Raw genomic sequence first — 18,801 nt, forward strand, 5'->3', positions numbered from 1 at the left:
GGCATACTCAGCACATTAGTAAGTGTAAAACCTTATTTGGGCAAGTTGCTGTACATGCATTATGTGAGTGGGTTGTACCACTGGATTGGTATCTGAAACAACAAATTAGGTATATCATAGTAAATGTTTATTGTGTGAATCATCTGAACATGCTTTTTGTGTGCAATGCCATAAAAATACAGTGCAGGCCATAGCTCAAAATTTAGACTATAAAGACAGACGTGTTAATGGTGATGAACCAACAAAAGGTCAAATGCTTATGTTATATCCAGATATTAAACAATTGTGTTCTGTTACTGCATTAATATCAGAATTAGAACTGCAGTCAAATCTATTACTGACAGAATCCTCTGTAGATCTTGTTACACCCTTTAAAAATATGTACAACAGTGGAATGAAGCCACTGCTCAACACATAACAGATGAGGACATGAGTAAGGTTCTTGATCATTTAAAAGAAGAATTTAACAAATATCTAAAAGACAGACAAGGTGAGGTCAAAAAGTTCAGAAGTAATATACAAGAACTCTATCAAAAGTGCATAGAGGCCCTACAATCAACAGAAGTGTCTACTAAAAAGTATCATACAACCTGTAAAGAACTACAAAAGGAAATATCAGATCTTAAGCAACAGTTACAGGATAAAGAAAATCTGATTAGTGATGTTCAGGATAAATTAATGCAAGCTAATATTTGAATAGAAGAGTTAAAGGAGGAATTGCAGAGCACAAAACTAGTACAAGTCATAGAACATGGAACCACTGCAGATCTGCATACACAGTCTAGATTATTACAAAGCTTACCACAGTGGAATGATAAAAAGGTATATTTTACAACATGCTTGCATTTGAAGAATGGGTAGCATACATAGCAGGATCTGATGTGTGGACAGATGCATTACTTAGATGTTTTTGGATTTTTTATTCTCAAATGTTTTAAACTTTCATTCAGTTAAAGAAAGACACTTATCAGTTAAACATTAAAGTAGGGAAAATGACAGCTGTTCTAATGGCATATACACAAGGGCAGCCTATCACAGCTAAGCTGTTAGGTAATTTTAAAATCGCCACCTCAGATAAATTAATGGAACATGCTGACCATTTCAGACTTGCCTTTCAGATCATATATCAAAGGTCAGAGAGGGAAATGCAAAAACCAAAAATACAGTAAATATATTGGTTTCTAGAGCAGGTCAAAGGGGTTCCAGGGGATATTAAATGCATTTCTGAAGAAAATTCAGATACCCTCACTGATGTGGTACAGAAATTAATAAGGGGATGGACTAGGCCGATGATGGGACATTATACTCGCACCATATCTTTGCATTAGGAGAGGGTAGTGAGGCATTTGAGGTGATTGGAGAAGTTAAAAACTGGGAAGACAACAGTGGTGTGAACAGGCACCAGCAGGTAGAGCTGCATCTGCACCACGAGCTCCCGTTCCTGGGTCTGTAGCACCAGGATTGGGTGTAGGTAATGAACAAAAAGCACCAACACATTTTTATTTCTATAAGAAAATAGGGCATGTTAAACAAAATTGTGATCATTACAAAGCTTGGCATAAAAAGATGGAGGAAGAGGGTGTATTTCTAAAAGCAGAACCAAATGATTTGCAAGAAAAATCAGAAAAACAGGTCTATGCGTAGAGACCTTACAATATTGGTAAAGACAGCTATAAGGGCCATCAATACACAGGAAACAGGGATGTATGCCCCATAGATTTTCAAGCAGCCTCACCTGTAAATCTAAAACAGTTGGTAGAGCAGGCAGAAGGGATGACTAGGCAGCAGTATGAAAAGAAATTGAAAAACCTAAATATGCAGATCACTCAAACACAGAGGAAGATGACAAGCAAGAACATGCAGTGTGTCATATTATATTTGGCAATAAAGGGGAGGATGAGTGGATCTCCTTACAATATGGGTGTGCCCCCCCCTCTGGTATCTTTCCTGACTACTTTTAAAAGCAGTCAAGATGGACGGCCACTGATTGATATCTGGGTAGAGGGGTTACTATGGAAAAATGTCTTGTTAGACACAGGAGCAGCAGTATCCATCACAAATAGACAGTTATCTGTAAATCCTATAAAAAAAGGTTTGTATTTCAGCATTTAATGGCACAGGATGCTATGCAGTGAGTAGCCAAGATGTAGACATAAAATTTATCCAAGAAGGACAGACATGGAAGGGTACATTTTTAATGCATCCATCCTGCTCAACTACCATTATTGGTATGCACACTCTAGGACCTTTGGGCATAGTAATTAATTTGCCTAACAGTATTCTGTGGATAGGAGACAGGAAAAAAGGAGAGGGAGAGAAAAGTGCAGGTTGCTGTGCAATCTCTCTTTCTGAAAAACCTGACAAGCCTACAGGATATGTGAATGCAGACAGTGAGGATGTTTGGCAGCATTTACATCAGCAATTCCCAAACCTGTGGTCCAAGGGTCCCAGTGATTGTGGAAAACTAGAAATGTCAGTAGGGGTGTATAGTGATAAGGATTATATACCTCCATTTCAGAAATACTATCCCATTCCTAGGGAGGCAGAAGAACATATGGAAAATGCAGAATGGGAAAAGGAAGGAATTATACAAATTCAGCAATCTGGCCAGTCAAGTAAAAGGATGGTAGTTATCATCTTGTTATTGATTTACAGAAGGTTAATCAATAAACAACTCCTACAGCACATTTGATTCTGGGAGTTCCAGAGTTTTCTGCACATATTAAGCCACAAAGTAAGTGGTTTACAGTAATAGATTTAGCAAATGGCTTTTTTGCAATACCACTCAGGAAAAAAGACTGTCCACAATTTGCCTTTACATTTAAAAAACAGCAATATGTCATGACAAGATTACCTCAAGGATTTCAAAACAGTCCACTTATTTTTCACCAGACAGTAGGATCCATCCTGCAGCATCTAGAAAAGGATGATTCAGTGTTACATTACACTGATGACATACTGATTAAGTCTGAAACAGTAGAAGAGCATGTACGGCTTCTTAAAAAAGTTTCCCATACTCTACAGCAGGCAGAGTTTAAGGTTAAAAGTGAAAAGATTCAATTTATGTCTCAAGAAGTTAAGTTTCTAGGTGCTATTATAACACCATCAGGAAGGTCTCCTTGCCCTTGTGCAAGGCATTTTACAAATGGAAAGGCCATTGACTATAGCAGATCTGCATAAATTGATGGAAATCATGAATTACAATAGGGAATTTATAGAAGATTATGCAGCTGTGGCTGCTCCTCTTTACAAAATGTTACAAGAACAGCAGAGCTCCACTTTTTTAGAGTGCGGACCCCATGAGGATGAGGCATTTTCACAAATGAAATTAAAATTAGCACAAGCTACAGAATTAATAGCACCCACACCAGAATTGCCATTTGTGCTACAGGCACCAGCAAGGAAGAAGACATTATCTGTGGTGCTATTACAAGCAAGTATACTTGGTGACAACAACAGAATGGAAAAAACATTACATCCAGTTACTTTCTGGGTCTATATTAGATCATCAAAATGGCTCATTATCGAATGCCGTAACATCGAACTGCAAAACCCGAACCCTAACAATATCGAAATCTCAAAACCGTGACTTTTTTCCCAGGGAAAAAATTTGCTGTTCTGAGAAACACACACACACCACAAGCACATGAAAAATCAGCAATCTGCACACATACACATAAAAGCTACATCTAACCCTACACTATACTGCATATACACTACTATCTATCCACTTACCTTAACCCAGACCCTAACCCTAAGGTCCACCACTAACTTACACTCACCTCACCCGCACCCTAACCCTAACTCACTTAACCCACCCCTAACTCCAAATTCTGTCACTATCGCACACTCACCTCACCCGTGCCCTAACCCTAACTCACTTAACCCACCCCTAACCCTAACGTCCATCAAAATTGCACACTTACCTGACCCACGCCCTAACCCTAACTCACCCAACCCGTGTCCTAACCCAAATGACCAGACAATCACACACTTACCTTAACCCAATCAGTAACTTTCCACCGCATCGGTGACACAGCGAAGCCAGAACAATGGCCAAACAAATTATTTTCCTAGGAAAGAATTCAGTTTTGTGCAGCTTCACTGTTTTCAGCATTCGAGATATTGGGTTCAATATTAGATCATTTGAAATTCAGCCATTTCGATGATCTAATATAGACCCTACTTTCTGTAGTAGGAAGATGACCCCTGTGGAATTGAGCTACCACCGTTGCACACAGCAGTTATTGGCCATTTACTGGGGTATCAAGTAAACTGAGTATCTGACTGTATTTTCCAGTATTATAGTAGAAACTCCACACCAAGCAGTAAAAGCTTTAGTAGATAAATTTGAAATGAATAAAATTACATATGGTATTAATCAGGCAGTCTTTGCAAAATGGATGGCATTGTTCAGAATGAAAACTGTCACAATTCAGACAAGGGACAAATATTTTTTGTGAAATCACATGGGATATGAAGTAAAACAGCATAACTGCCTAGAAAAAATAATGTCACTGGACTTTGACCACTTTAAACCATCCATCTTTGTAGATGGAGCACGATATTTGGACAAAGGCAAATACTGGACAGAATTTGCTGTAGCTCGGGACAATCCGCAGATGGGTTCTCCTGAACTAATCAAGTTACCAGGGCATATGTTAGCTCAAAGAGCTGAACTGGAGGCAGTACTATACATGCAAAGGTATTATAATAATGTTAAAATTTTCTCAGACAGTGCTTATGTAGTAAATTCTTTAAGACTGCATATGGACACCTGGTTAAGGTGAGGATTTGTAGACAGTGTAAGCAAACCATTATGTCATGCCAAAGTATTAAAAGATGTACATAAAGTAACCAAAAGTAATGCACCCAATAGCCATCAAGGAAAACTCCACTTTATTCGAAACAAACACCAGCAAAATCCATTAATTGTTAAGCGCTTTCATCATAGACAATGACTTCATCAGAACAAGAATAATTCTCATGATTAAGATGCCTATGTATAACTTGTAAATTAGCACATAATTAACTAATAAATTAAGTTGAATAAATCAAACAATACAACTTTTTAAAAAACATTCTCAAGTATAAAAAGTATGTGTATCCACAGCTCTTTCTGAAACATTATGTATAAAAATATATAGTTTTAAAAGATTTTGATGTTCAAAATATATAAAAAAATAAATGTATATAGTATATAAATGCATTTTTTGTATATAAAAAACATTTAAAAATAAATTTGAACATATTACTGTGTTTGGGTAGACAAGGGACAAACATTTGATGTATAATCACCTAGTTGATCTAAAATCCCATTCCTTAATTTGGATTCTGTCCTTTAGGGCTGGTAATATGGACTTGGTGGGCTGAACATGTATATTGTATAATCGGTACCTGGATGATATTTTTATTTTATGGAAGGGAGACAAGGATAACATTCCTGCATTTATTGACTATTTGAATGGAACTACTACCTTCCTTAAGTTTACATTTTCTTGTCACGAACAACAATTACTATTCTTGGATACATTAATTTCACACAATGGCAATGGTTTCAGATCTCAGGTTTTTTTGTAAGAGTACGTTTTGTAACTCCTGCTTGCATTTCACTAGTCACCACCCCTTGTCACAAAAGAAAAGCATTGTTAAAGGACAGGCTATATGTGTATTGCTCAAATTACTTCTGAACTTATTAATGTTAAAAAAGAATTTGTCAGTTTGACCAACATGTTTTTACAAAGGGGCTATCCCAAAGACATGATCAGTTTAATTTTGGATGAAGTTTATGGTGAATGAGGTAGGAAGTACAAACCCCTTTTGGGAGCACGTCATTTTACAAATCCATCCTCAGTTAGTCCTCAGCACCATCCTGGTTCCGTGGCATTTACAAGAATATAGTACAATATCCAAAAACATTAAGGCTATTTTGTGAAAAAATTGGAGCATTTTTAGGACCATATCCATATCAAACTTTGAGTGACCAATCTTTTTTTATTAATAAGGTGGGAATGAACCTCAAGAAATTGGTAGAGAAAACTAAACATTTTAATGTAAATGGGAATGGTAAAGGGACCACGAGATGTGGCTGTTGTTCACAGTGCAGTTTTATTTTCAGGGGAACTGTTACCACATTGAGCGACAGACTAAGGACTAATATCACCTTCAGGAATGGTAACTGTAGAACACAGAGGTTAGTATACTTGGCAATGTGTGATACCTGTCTGGCATATTACGTTGGAAAGACGGAAAGATCTTTTAAGCGTAGGATCTATGAACATCTACATGAATTAAAAAACAAGAAGGAAACTAATGCATTGTACAGGCATTCACTAAGTTGTTTAAATTTCCAAGGTTTTAAGTTTGGTATGCTAGATACAGTTGACATTGAACCCGGGGGGGGGGGTTGGAAGAATCAGATCAGCAAAAAGGAACTTATTTGGCAACTAAGGCTTGCTGCTAACTTCCCCCCAGGATTAAATGACAATGCTTCCATATTACCAGCCCCGAAGGACAGAATCCAAATTAAGGAATAGGATTTTAGATCAACTAGGTGATTATACATCTAATGTTTGTTCCCTGTCTACCTAAACACAGTAATATGTTCAAATTTATTTTTAAATGTTTTTATATACAAAAAATGTATTTACATACTATATACATTTTTTTATATGTTTTGAACATCAACATCTTTTGAAACTATATATTTTTATACATAATGTTTCAGCAAGGGCTGTGGATACACATACTTTTTATACTTGAGAATGTTTTTTAGAAAGTTGTATTGTTTAATTGATTTATTCAACTTAATTTATTAGTTAATTATGTGCTAATTTACAAGGTATATATAGGCATCTTAATCATGATAATTATTCTTGTTCTGATGAAGTCATTGTCTATGATGAAAGCACTTAACAACTAATGGATTTTGCTGGTGTTTGTTTCGAATAAAGTGGAGTTTTCCTTGATGGCTATTGGGTGCATTACTTTTGGTTACTAGTATTTTTGTGCATCCTGGAACTTTTTTTGTTGATGTACATAAAGTAATAACAATGTCAAATCAACAAGGTCAGTACAGCATTTTAAAAGTAAAAGCACACCAAAAACCAACAAGTGAAACTTTCAGGTTAAATGCATTGGCTGACTCACTAGCAAAACAAGCAGCACAAAGTGGGGAAAAACATTCAGGGTATGCGGACATTGATACAGAATGCCTTAACAACAGATGTTAGTACCCAAAAAGAGCTAGACCAACTATCAGTTAAGGAAGATCTCATCAATATTCAAAGAAAGCAAGGTTTAATAGAAGAAACAGACCAATGCATAACTGCAGGAGTACAGTCAAAGGAACACTATATATCCCACTACAAAAGGGTTATGGTTGCCTTATGTGCCATATTAGTTAGCACGACAGTTGGTCAAATTAAATCAACAGATACTGGGACATGTAGGAGCTGATAAGCTATGGCCGGTTGTAAAAGAAAAATATTGGAACCCAAATTTAAAAAAAGGTCTGTAGGCTGATTATAGAATAATGTCTAATCTGTTTGCAGGTAAATGCTAAAAGCAAAAAGCCTGAGTTACATTGGGTACAGCCAGCAGATGAGCCATGGTATGCAGTCCAGGTAGATTATGCAGGTCCTTTGCCAACAACGAAGGGAGGTTATAGATACCTACTAGTAGTGGACATCTTTTCAAAATGGGCAGAAGCAATTCCTGCTAAATCCATGACAGCAAAGGCAACAGCAGAAGCCTTATGGAAAAAATATTTTCTGTCATTGGCGGTGGCCATATGTCACAGAATCAGATAATGGTCCACAGTTTGTTAGTAATATCATTAAGCAAATGTGCAATTTGTTGGGCATACAGCAAAGATTTTATGTACCATACCATCCACAATCCAATGGCATAGTAAAGTGCATGAATTAGATGTTAAAAGAATGTCTAAAAAAGGCATGCTTGGAAAAAGGCAATACTTGGGCACAACATTTGCCTGGCATTTAATGGGTATTTGGGCAACACCAAATAGCAAAATGGGTATTTCACCATATGAAATAATGACAGGTCATAAAATTCCCATTTGATCTGGATATACCTAATGATAGGCCTATGTTAGAAATCAGTATGCATCAGCAATGGTTAAAAAGGCTTACAGAAATATGTGATTACAATGCAAGAGAACAAGCATTCCACCTATGGAGAAAGGAGCCAATTTTCCCACCTGAAGAAAACCTTCCCTGTGGAACAAAAGTATTGATAAAAATGTTCCAAACTGAAGGTCCAGGGGTTAGCAACTAGTAAGGACCTTTTGAAGTAGTGGAACAAATTGGACCATTAGTGTATAAAATAAAAGGAAAAAAGAAAAACAAAACAATTTTGGTACATAAAGATCAGTTAAGATTTATTAAAACTAATGAGCAATGTAAATCTGATTAAGTATATTCTCTTGTAGGTTTCCAACAAATTGACATAGTTTAAAGTGCATCCTTTTGGAAATCCAATTTCGGATTACCAAAGGCAAAATTATTCAGCAATGGAATTTCTATTTAAAGGATGGATTTTTAAATTGATAATAGTTATCATACTAACTATTATTGTATTACTTTGCATTAAATTGTACTTACAACCTGTTAATAAAACTGTAAAGTTACATGAGAGAGAGAGTAAAGAGATGTGGAAAAATGAGCAAGATTGGTCACTATCTTTTAATACATTTTTGACAAGTCAATTTTGGTAAGCAAAATGTATGAATGTTTCTAATTGCTGGGTGTGTGCCTCTGGTTCCAATTCCACTAAATACTTTTAATAGTTGGAGGTTATTAATAAATGAAACAGGAGACCAAGTTATAAATATACAGTTATGTAAAGCAAGAGTACAGTTATCTGCTATAGTACAGGGAATCACATGTTTTCAACAAAATGGAACCATTCCAGTGGGTAATAGTAACTGTATTCAAACAATTGAAATGATAAACTTTCATAACTGCATACCAGCATGTGGCGTAGTTTTTCCATGGTTTCCCTATTCTAATACCAGCTAAGGGTCAGTTAATATTAAGTGACACAGCGGTATTTCATTTTTCACAGAATGATAAAAAAGAGTGCAAAACCAAAGTTACGTGTTGGTGAAGTAAAACAGATAAACATGTTATGGTTGTACATGATAAAACTACTATGGGACAAGTAAATGGCAATATAGTAAATAGCAGTGTTGCCCTGACAGATGGGTTATATTATATTTGTGGTAAATATGCGTATAAATGGTTACTAAATGCGGGATGGCACCTGCTATATAGGGCTAGACATACCAGCAATGCATCATGTAAAAGAGTTACCAAAGGGAAGAATTACAAAATGAAAAAAAGAAAAAGAGATATATTACCTGTAATTGAAAATCCAGGAAATCCAGTAAACACCTTAGATATATCACATATTTTCCAACAAAATCTTTATTATTTAAAATTAAAATATATGGAGCTAGGAGATGATGTAATTTCTGCAGCAGGTATATTCCCATGGCATGGAGCAGTAAAGGCCATTTGGGAGTTAAGAAAACTATCCAAATTGGCTGAAGTATTGGAAAATGCCACTTTCAGTGCAATCTCACACACTACTGTTGAAATGACAGCTATATGAACTATGGTTTTACAAACTCAAATGGCATTAGATTACATGATAGCATCCCAAAGGGGATGATGTGCCTTAATAGGAGAACAATGTTGTACATTTATTCCAGATAAAAACAGTCTCTAAAAGCGCATTTAGAGGTCATTGCGCAAGTGTCACAACATACTAGAAAAAATTGGAATGACGATTGGAGTGGGTGGTTTAGTAATCTATTTACAGGGTGGACAGGAAAATAATATTTTTGATTGCTGTTATTGTTTTTGTAATACTTGCTTGCATATTGCTCACATGTAATAAAGTGTGCTTAACAAGAGTTAATCAACAAGTTACTGTTGTCAATTGCCATAATGAAAATGTATTACCAAACAATGACAAATGTGTCTCCCTGGCTTAAAATAAAAAGGGGGAACTGTTAGAGTGTGCTAAACAATGAATAAAGGATAAAATCAATTCTGCTATTAAATGTAAAATAAATGAGGCATACAATAAAGCTTGCTTAAATGTAGAAATAGAGCTTAGCAATATGTAATGAGCATCCATACTATGTGACATAGCTCTGACTGTATCTATTAATAGACATGATTTTTATAAATTCAGCAATATGTGCTATCTTCCCACAGTATCAGCAAAGAAGTTGACAGATGAATGGGCATAGCTTTTTTGTAAAATCAGCAGTATGTGTTTTTCCACAAGATGTTTCCTTTAAAAACATGTTTGTCACAATATTAAAAAAGTTTGATATAATTCCTCACATATAAATGGACATAGTTAACAGAAAAAAAAACAATGTGTATGTACTTTATCACAAAGCATTCCCTTAAAAAACAAATCTTGAAAATAAAGTATCAGCAGAACAGATGTTTCCATATAAAGTCCCCCAAAAAATACCAAGAAGAAAACAGGATCTAAAGTGCATGAGAAGAACAGTATAAGAAGACTGTAAAATTTTAGCTGTGTTAGAGGTATTGGTAGGAGCACACTTATTCTGAGGTATTGTATAGGAGAAGGAGAATAATCATCCATGCTGACCATGAAGTAAAACTTTATACATCTAAACTATAAGTTTTTGCAGTAGTGCATGTCGTTTGTTGTAAGAATAAGTTATTTATTAGTAACTGTGCTTACAGTAAGATAGTGTTGTGCTGCAAAGTATAGTTTCCCATCAGTGCAGTCTGTAAGGCTCTGTGTTTTAAACAGACTGCAGATCAAAGAAAAAACACTTGAGGTGACATCCATGGCGGTAGCTGAAAAGATTTAATTGTACAAATGTAAAAAAACAGTAAGCACTTTTGCATCCCAATCAGAACATTTATTTAGACATAATGAAACAGTGCATTTCATTAATTTAAATACTAGAGTTTCAATTTAATGAAATCTCATCATCCAATCACATTGCTGCATTAATTAACTACACTTCAAAGTATGTTTCTCAGAAAACATCCATCCCTTATGAAAAGCACATATAAAAAGTCCTATATTAACTTATAAATATTCTATTGCAATAAAACGTGTAGCTTCCTTTGGAATCTGAAACAACCTTACATTCATACTCTACATTTTCTAATAGCGTTTTTAAGTTCTTTGCTGACATGTTTCACTGGAGTCTTGAGGTAGGGATATGGAGATTTCTTGCAACTTTACATTATTTCCTTCTACAATTTATTAATGTGGGAGTTCTAACAGAGTGGTTTATTCTAGAATTTACCATTATATTTAAGATGTAGGGTATTTACTTTTCACTGCAAAATGGCAGAGGTTAATGGGGCAGCCCTCTCAGTTAGTTCAATTTGCAAGGTACTGTTGGGAACTTTGCCCAGGTCTTCTATTAGCTGATGTAGTTTGCCTTGGAGAAGTCAATAAAGATGTTCTCATTTGATGGTGTAGAGGAACTACTAGGCCTGAGAGAGAAATGAGTGACTTGTCCTCAGATTTAACTAGGGAACAGGAGATGTGAGGTGGAGTGCAGGTGTGGCTAGGTTGTCAAGGGCTTGGTCAAGGATATTACAGCCCACAGTGGAAAGTATTTTAATTTTCTCCAGTGCATCGGTATTAATGAAGTCTAGGAAATGTTGATGATAACTAATTTTAGAGGCATAAGTGTACCAATGAATGCTTGAGTAATTGACATCCCCTAGTAAGAAATTATTTGGTTTAATATTTTATACCACAATGGTTTTGAGGTAACATCTGTGATCTTTGTATGACACTGATGGGGATCATAGCGAGCAACAAAATAATAGTTGGATTTATTATGAGTAGTTTGGATTTCCAGGAACTCAAAATCTTTCTATTCAGACTCGTAACATTGAGTATTGCCACCTTAATATTGTCTCAGTCTGAGTTGTCTATGTAGGAATGTCCAGTAGGGGGACACTACCTAAAAATGTAATATGAGGGCAGCAAAGGCTTTGATGAAACAGGAAGTATTCTGTATCATCCTAGGTTGACACATAATGAATCCCCTTAGAATTACACCAACTATTTAGTCAACTGTCAAAGCCAATAACATTGTCTTGGTATCTAGGTATGATTCTTGGTGAAGACAAGACCCTACTGAAGACCAGTGACTTTCCAGCTTCTAACACATGCATAGTAAATTCTATCATGTCTCTCTGCATGTCCCTCTGGGTGGACTACCTCATGTCATTCACTCCCTTATGGGCCAAAGTTAGGTTGTAGACATATCTGCCTGGTTTAAGGGGCCTTGTAACATCATAGATGCTGGTACCAGACAAGCGGCTTATAATGACCCTGTTCTAGTCCAGTCTGTTCAGTGTGGAGTCTGTATACTTAACTATAGTGTCATCTATATCTAAACCATTTCCAGGTAGAATAATAGACTTAGTGGGCCTTATTGGCTTAGGCCTGCTTTCTTGAAGACTCTTGGGTGAGCTCTGTGGGTCTGTGTGACTACTTATTGCATAAAGTTACATATTGTGACATGTAAAATGTTTCTGGATCCTTGGCATAATCTGATTTATTTCTGTTACATTTGAGTACTTCTTAAAGGCTTTGGTTTTCCATCAGTTCAACATACACCAGGAAACATAGAAATAGCTGACATTATCTGAGAGCGTTGAGCTCAATTAAAATTGGTTCTTTCTGTTTCAAATAGTCTAATATTCTGCAAGCATTTTTTAAAGGATTGAAGAATATGGATTCAGGCTGTCAGCTTTGTAGAATAGCTGATTAAAGCTGTTGACTAAATTCCAGGAAACCCAAGTAGTGTCCTGTAGGAGCTTATGAGGTGTGTGGAGGGAGGGGGGCGAGTTCCTGTTTCTGGCTTGCCCATCCTGGGTAGAAGAGGATGACTCTGGCTCACCATATGGATGATGCCTAGCAAGCCTAGTGAGTGTATGCTGCAGGGTGCCATCAGTAAGGAGAAAGGAATTCATTATGTAGCCACACTTCTCCAAAAAGAGAAGCACACAGTGAAGCTCAGAAAAAACTGCTCCACCTCCTTCTACCTTTCCATTTACCATGATTTCTGGCTCCTGTTTCAGCAGAAAGAATGAATCAATTGGGTTAAAAAAAAGCATATATATATATATATATATATATATATATATATATATATATATATATATATACACACATATACATTTTGATTTAGGGGGCCCGCTAATGACAAAATTATTGTCAGTTGCATGTTCCCATTTCAAGCACTTTATATTGTAGTTATTTATTTATTTGTTTATTTTGTTGCATAGTCCTGAAACATGTCCTTTGCATTTGATCCATACTAAGCCACGCATATTTGATTTTCCATTAGGTACAATTTATTTGCAATGTCTGAAAATACATCCCTGATATCTGAAGTCTCTAATAACACTTTGTATGATGTTTCTTGCAGGAATGACACAGTTTCTTTAAAATATTAAACAGTTAAAGAAGAGACAATTTTCATTTTGTGCAGTTTAGGTTTTTGAAATTTTTGTCAATAACATTTAGTGTTTCAACGTAGGTTTTCTCCAGGTATAGTATCAGGAAAAAGTAAAGAATTTGTATTCAGAACCTTCACAATGTATGTTACAGTGAAGCACTGTTGCCAGAGTCTCATTGACTTACTTATTTTTTCTTTAATGTATCTTTTTTGCTTCCATGTTGCATCATTTTTGTCTCCATGCCTGTCAACATTCAAAGTTGTAAGGGGCTTCATCCAAGTAGTCATGAGGATGCTGTGTGTTCTCACTGGCATTCCATTAATGACAGATGTTTCCTATTTAATGAAGTTAAACTCTGACCATTGTGGTGACTGGAGCACTCACATAACTCTGAGGTCTGACTATACTCTCTTAGAATGTGCATGTAAATTCCTCCCCAAGTCAGACTTATATACTTCTGACTAGGGCCCAACTACCTAATGACCTTCCAGTCTCCAGTAGGACTCCATGAGCAGAGATGCAATGCAAGCCTGCCAAGTACCACTACCCCTCCCCCAGCATGGGCACTTACATCCTCTCTGCCTCCAGAGTGAAGCACTCAACCCATTAGCTGAACTTGTGCCATTTGGTCTGTAGACAGGGATTTAACCATTTACACCACCTGTGTAGTGCAGTAGTAAATTCTTGATAGAGACATTTTAGGATTTAAGTTTTGCACTTAATTCTATGTAGATATACTTTGAGGTGAGATGAAAAGAAGTCTTAGGTTACAGGAGATCCTAGCATACTGCATTGACATCAGACTGCTGTCACGTAGTGAATGAATTCATGCACTATTAGCTGTGATGGACAGCATAAGTCTCAGCTATGCAGAGTTTCCTAACAGTGCATTCTCAGTCATAAGACTTCAAGTTATGCAAATAAGCCAGATATAATGAATCTTGGTAAGAGGTCTTGGAGTCAGCAGTCAACATTGCCTTCATGTGTGGAACTATTAGTCAAGAGTTGCTTAGATGCAAGTAGTAACAACTGCTTGAGTAAGACAATAGTGTCAGCTAAGAAAATGCATATAGGTTAAGGGAATTATCCCTATGACTTTAAAGGCAGAATAGATATACATTAATAAAATGCCTTTAATCATATAATCAAGCAAATGATCTATGCTGTTTAGTCCAGACACTTTAATTTACAGTGCTTATAAAGGGCCCATTCATTTTATTTAATAATGGCAGGAAGTTCAGATATCCTTCGATGAGAGGCATTAGCCTAGGTCAGCGACTCTACAGTATTTTCTAGTTTTTACCCTTGCTTTATAGTACATACAGTACAGTAAGAGATACAGGTGTTATACCTGTTTGATACTCATGTAAGTGTTTTCCTGGGTTGTATCTTGGCATGATCCAGGACCTGATTAAATAGGTGTAAGCAACATCTGTTATATTATCAAAAAGTAAAAACCAACTTGCAACCAAAAGAAATCACTGAATAGTGTGATTAAGAACTTGACTTTAAAAGTAACCCATTTAGTCCATCAGTTGAACTGTTTCATCAATATCGGATTGGAATTCTTCAAAACCAACATTTTTCAAAAAATCTTGTTCTTAAATAGTGAACATCTTGCATATGACTTACATAATGTAACTTCTAAAATTCTAAATAAATATTTTATTGAAAAATCACTTAGTTACTGGTATTCCGAGTCAGTCTCCCATCCATGTACAGAGTAGTCCTGACTCTGCTTAGTTTCTGAGCTCAGGCACTTAAAAATGTGCATATTATAAAATTTAACATAGTGATTTGCCTTGTAAAAAGTATGCATAAACCGACCAACAACTGTGTTTATAACTTAGCCACTCTATGTTTTAACACACTGTTTTGTTGACTGATGGTCATGTCCACCCTCATTTGCTATTTTAGTTCATAATATTTAAGCCTCTCCTCTCAGTTACCATCCTTCAAATTTGTTTCCATTTTTCTAACATTGAAAATAAAAATTGATTAGAATTAGGGCATAAAAGGGCATAGCTGCCCAGGGCTCTTCTACAATCTCTTTTATGTATAATTATATTATGCATTCTTTAAGTCAAAGTCTTTTCTGTATTTTTATCACAAAAAGAATCGTATGTTTCAGAACAAGTTTACTAGACTACCCCTTGGATTCAGAATTAAACATGAAAATAGTCAGATCAGCACCAACACTGTTTTTAAAACTACCTTAAATCTTAAAAGACAACTTTATTATGGAAATACATTTGATAAGATTAGTTTATTTAATGTAGATATGGAGAGGATTTTTCTACCTTTCCATGTATGAGTTGTAGTTATTGTCAAAATATTCATAAGTAAGGGTTTAATAAGCATCCACTAGCTGATAAGGTGTTTAGTTTTCAACATTGTGCTAACTGTGAAACTGCCAACTTGGTCTATATTGCAACCTATGAACAGCATTCAGCTTTTTATGTTGGTAAGATAAATAAACATCTTAAATATAGCATCTCACAACCTATATATGAAGTTAAGAAAAGTATTCTTACAAATATTGTGATCAAACATGTGTCTGAAAAGTGAAATATGCATAAGTTTAAATTCAGTGTTTTGCAACCTGTGTTTATCGATATGTGGAGGGGATTTCTATGAATATGAGAGGATATTGTGATTGTATGCAGTAAATAAACCAGGGTTTGATGATTCTTTCTCTTTAAGACTAGTGTTGACATCATGGGGATCACATCATTAATTGGATAATTTTGCAAATATATAATTATCTATTGTATAAATATCTGTTGATCAGGATGTATTTTAAAAACTGATGAAACGTTGTCAAGCCATTTTTTTATATAGTTGATTTGCATATGTGCTCATGGAAAAAGTGAATTCCAAGAGATCAATTGTTTGACCTAAATAACTCATAAATTCATCTAGTTGATTGACTGTCTCTGTCTACATAACAAATATGTCATTCAAGTATCACCCAAGTATCTCCGATATAAAGATATAAATTGTGAATGTGTACTATCAAAGACATTCCCTGGGATTCTATAACATTTACACTGAGCATACACTGTGTACACCATTCTGAGGGAACAGACAACACAAGTATAACTCACACATTCTTCCTCATTATTTTATTTTTTCTACTGATTTTCTTGTACCCTTAAATATCAAAGGGATTCATAAAGGTAAAAAAAGGTAAAAAAAGTAGCTCCAATTGCAGAAAAGATCAAAGAGAATAGATTATGGTGGTTTGGGCACATGGGTAGAAAAGCAGAAGACAATCTGGTGAGGAGGATTTGGGACAGACAGGAAGAAGGTAAGAGGAAGTGAGGATGTCCAGCCAAGAGGTGGATGGATTGTGTGAAAGAAGATCTGTGACAGTCAGGCATGAGTGTTGAAGAAGGCAAGAGTGTGGTACTAAATCAAGGGAGTTGGTGACAGTTAACATGACACCCCGACCCCATGTAGAAAAAAATGGGAAAAGGGGGGCTGATGAGGATGGCGATGATTCATAAAGGTTACCATAAAGTGTGGATTACATGTACTTAGTTTAATCTTTCTAACTGATGGGCAAGAACAAAAAATATGGTAGGGATGTTCTTGAAATCATGTACACTTAGTGGACATTTAGTGCACACTTAGTGTAGGTGCTAATGAATCTGACCTTATAGTGTTTTTCCAACACTGCAAAATAACATTTGCAAAAATAAGGGTGTATGCTACACCCATAGCTACCTCATTTTCTTCTTGCCAGTATTCGGCATCAAAGAACATTTAATTACTTTTCCTTATCAGTTCCATGAATTTATCAATTATTTTAACTCATTTGTTGAAAGTTATTCATCATTTATAATAACATTCATAAACCAGTCCATTCCTTGGTCATGTAGTGTCACTAAAAGTAAGCTTTTTACATCAGTTGTCACAAACAGGGCATGTTTATTGTGTCTGGATTGCATATATAAAATATAAGTAAATTGATATGACACTAGATTGTATTTATAATATCATGCTGGCACAAATTAACTGGTTGCATTTGTAGAATTACCATCAAAGTCAGTGAAAGCACCAGGCCAAGAAATAGCTGTCAGAGAAATCTTTATTTTTGATGATGAAAAACTATACCGATATTGCTTCAATTCATGACATTCAGCTGGAATTAAAAAAGTGACAATAATACAGACACATGAAGTTTACCAGTGCATTGCCTCAAAAATGATCAGCTGATTTTTCATCAAGTTGGATTGCAGAAGTAGTACTTCCAGCTGTATATAGACACAAACACACACACACACACACACACACACACACACACACACACACACACACACACACACACACACACACACACACACACACACACACACACACACACACAAAAATTAACAGAAAATAATGGTATTAGGCAAAATATCAAATACATGTGCAATTTAAGAATCCACAATATAGTAAAGTCGCAGTAAGAAAATAACAGATTGTTTTCATCCATTGTATTCATAGGTAAATACTATAGCAATAACCCACACCTGGGTGTGGGTAATGCAGGATTTACCCACAGTTGGCGTGGTTTGGTCCTGAGGGCGAAGCCCGAGGGACCAAACAAAGACAACCGTGGGTAAATCCCGCATTACCCACACCCAGAAGTGGGTTATTGCTATTATACTATGACATTATTTAAGAAAAGAAATAATTACTTTTCTTAAATAATGGCATTGTATACGCTCTTTGCTGCCCTTCCGCAGCTGTCTGGTATCCGTGGCAGTTCTGATGTACCGCGCATGCCTATGCAGTACATCAGAGTTGTGGCCAGCACGGAGAAAGCAAGATCTCCATTGCTTTTACTGTTCGCTATGTTAAATGGGTTTAACATAGCGAGACAGCTTTAAAATAAGCAAGGGAGATCTACGTTGCTTATTTTAAAGCTGTCTCGCTATGTTAAACCCATTTAACATAGCGAAACAGTAAAAAGCAACGGAGATCTTGCTTTCTCCATTGCTTTTTTTATTTAAACCTGTCTCGCTATGTTAAATGGGTTTAGCATAGCGAGACAGCTTTAAAATAAGCAACGGAGATCTCCGTTGCTTATTTTAAAGCTGTCTCGCTATGTTAAACCCATTTAACATAGCGAGACAGGTTTAAAAAAAAGCAATGGAGAAAGCAAGATCTCCGTTGCATTTTACACACTGTGTCGCTATGTTAAAGGAGTTTAACATAGCGAGACAGCTTTAAAAAAGCAATGGAGATCTCCGTTGCTTTTTTTATACCTGTGTCGCTGTGTTAAACTCTTTTAACATAG

General features: G+C 35.8%; 1 protein-coding gene across 1 annotated transcript in view; it reads right to left on the reverse strand.

The window, feature by feature from the left end:
* The window catches only part of LOC122802320 (PC3-like endoprotease variant B), a 96,320-nt gene extending 82,522 nt beyond the window's left edge, over nt 1–13,798 (reverse strand). The window contains exon 1 of the mRNA XM_044071962.1: nt 13,696–13,798. Within this exon, the coding sequence (XP_043927897.1) occupies nt 13,696–13,798 (103 nt within the window). The remainder of the gene's footprint in view (nt 1–13,695) is intronic.
* Between the last annotated feature and the right edge of the window lie 5,003 nt (nt 13,799–18,801).

The sequence above is a fragment of the Protopterus annectens genome, chromosome 5.part0 (genome assembly GCF_019279795.1).
Source record: "Protopterus annectens isolate FY-2018-M chromosome 5.part0, PAN1.0, whole genome shotgun sequence".
Taxonomy (NCBI): domain Eukaryota; kingdom Metazoa; phylum Chordata; order Ceratodontiformes; family Protopteridae; genus Protopterus; species Protopterus annectens.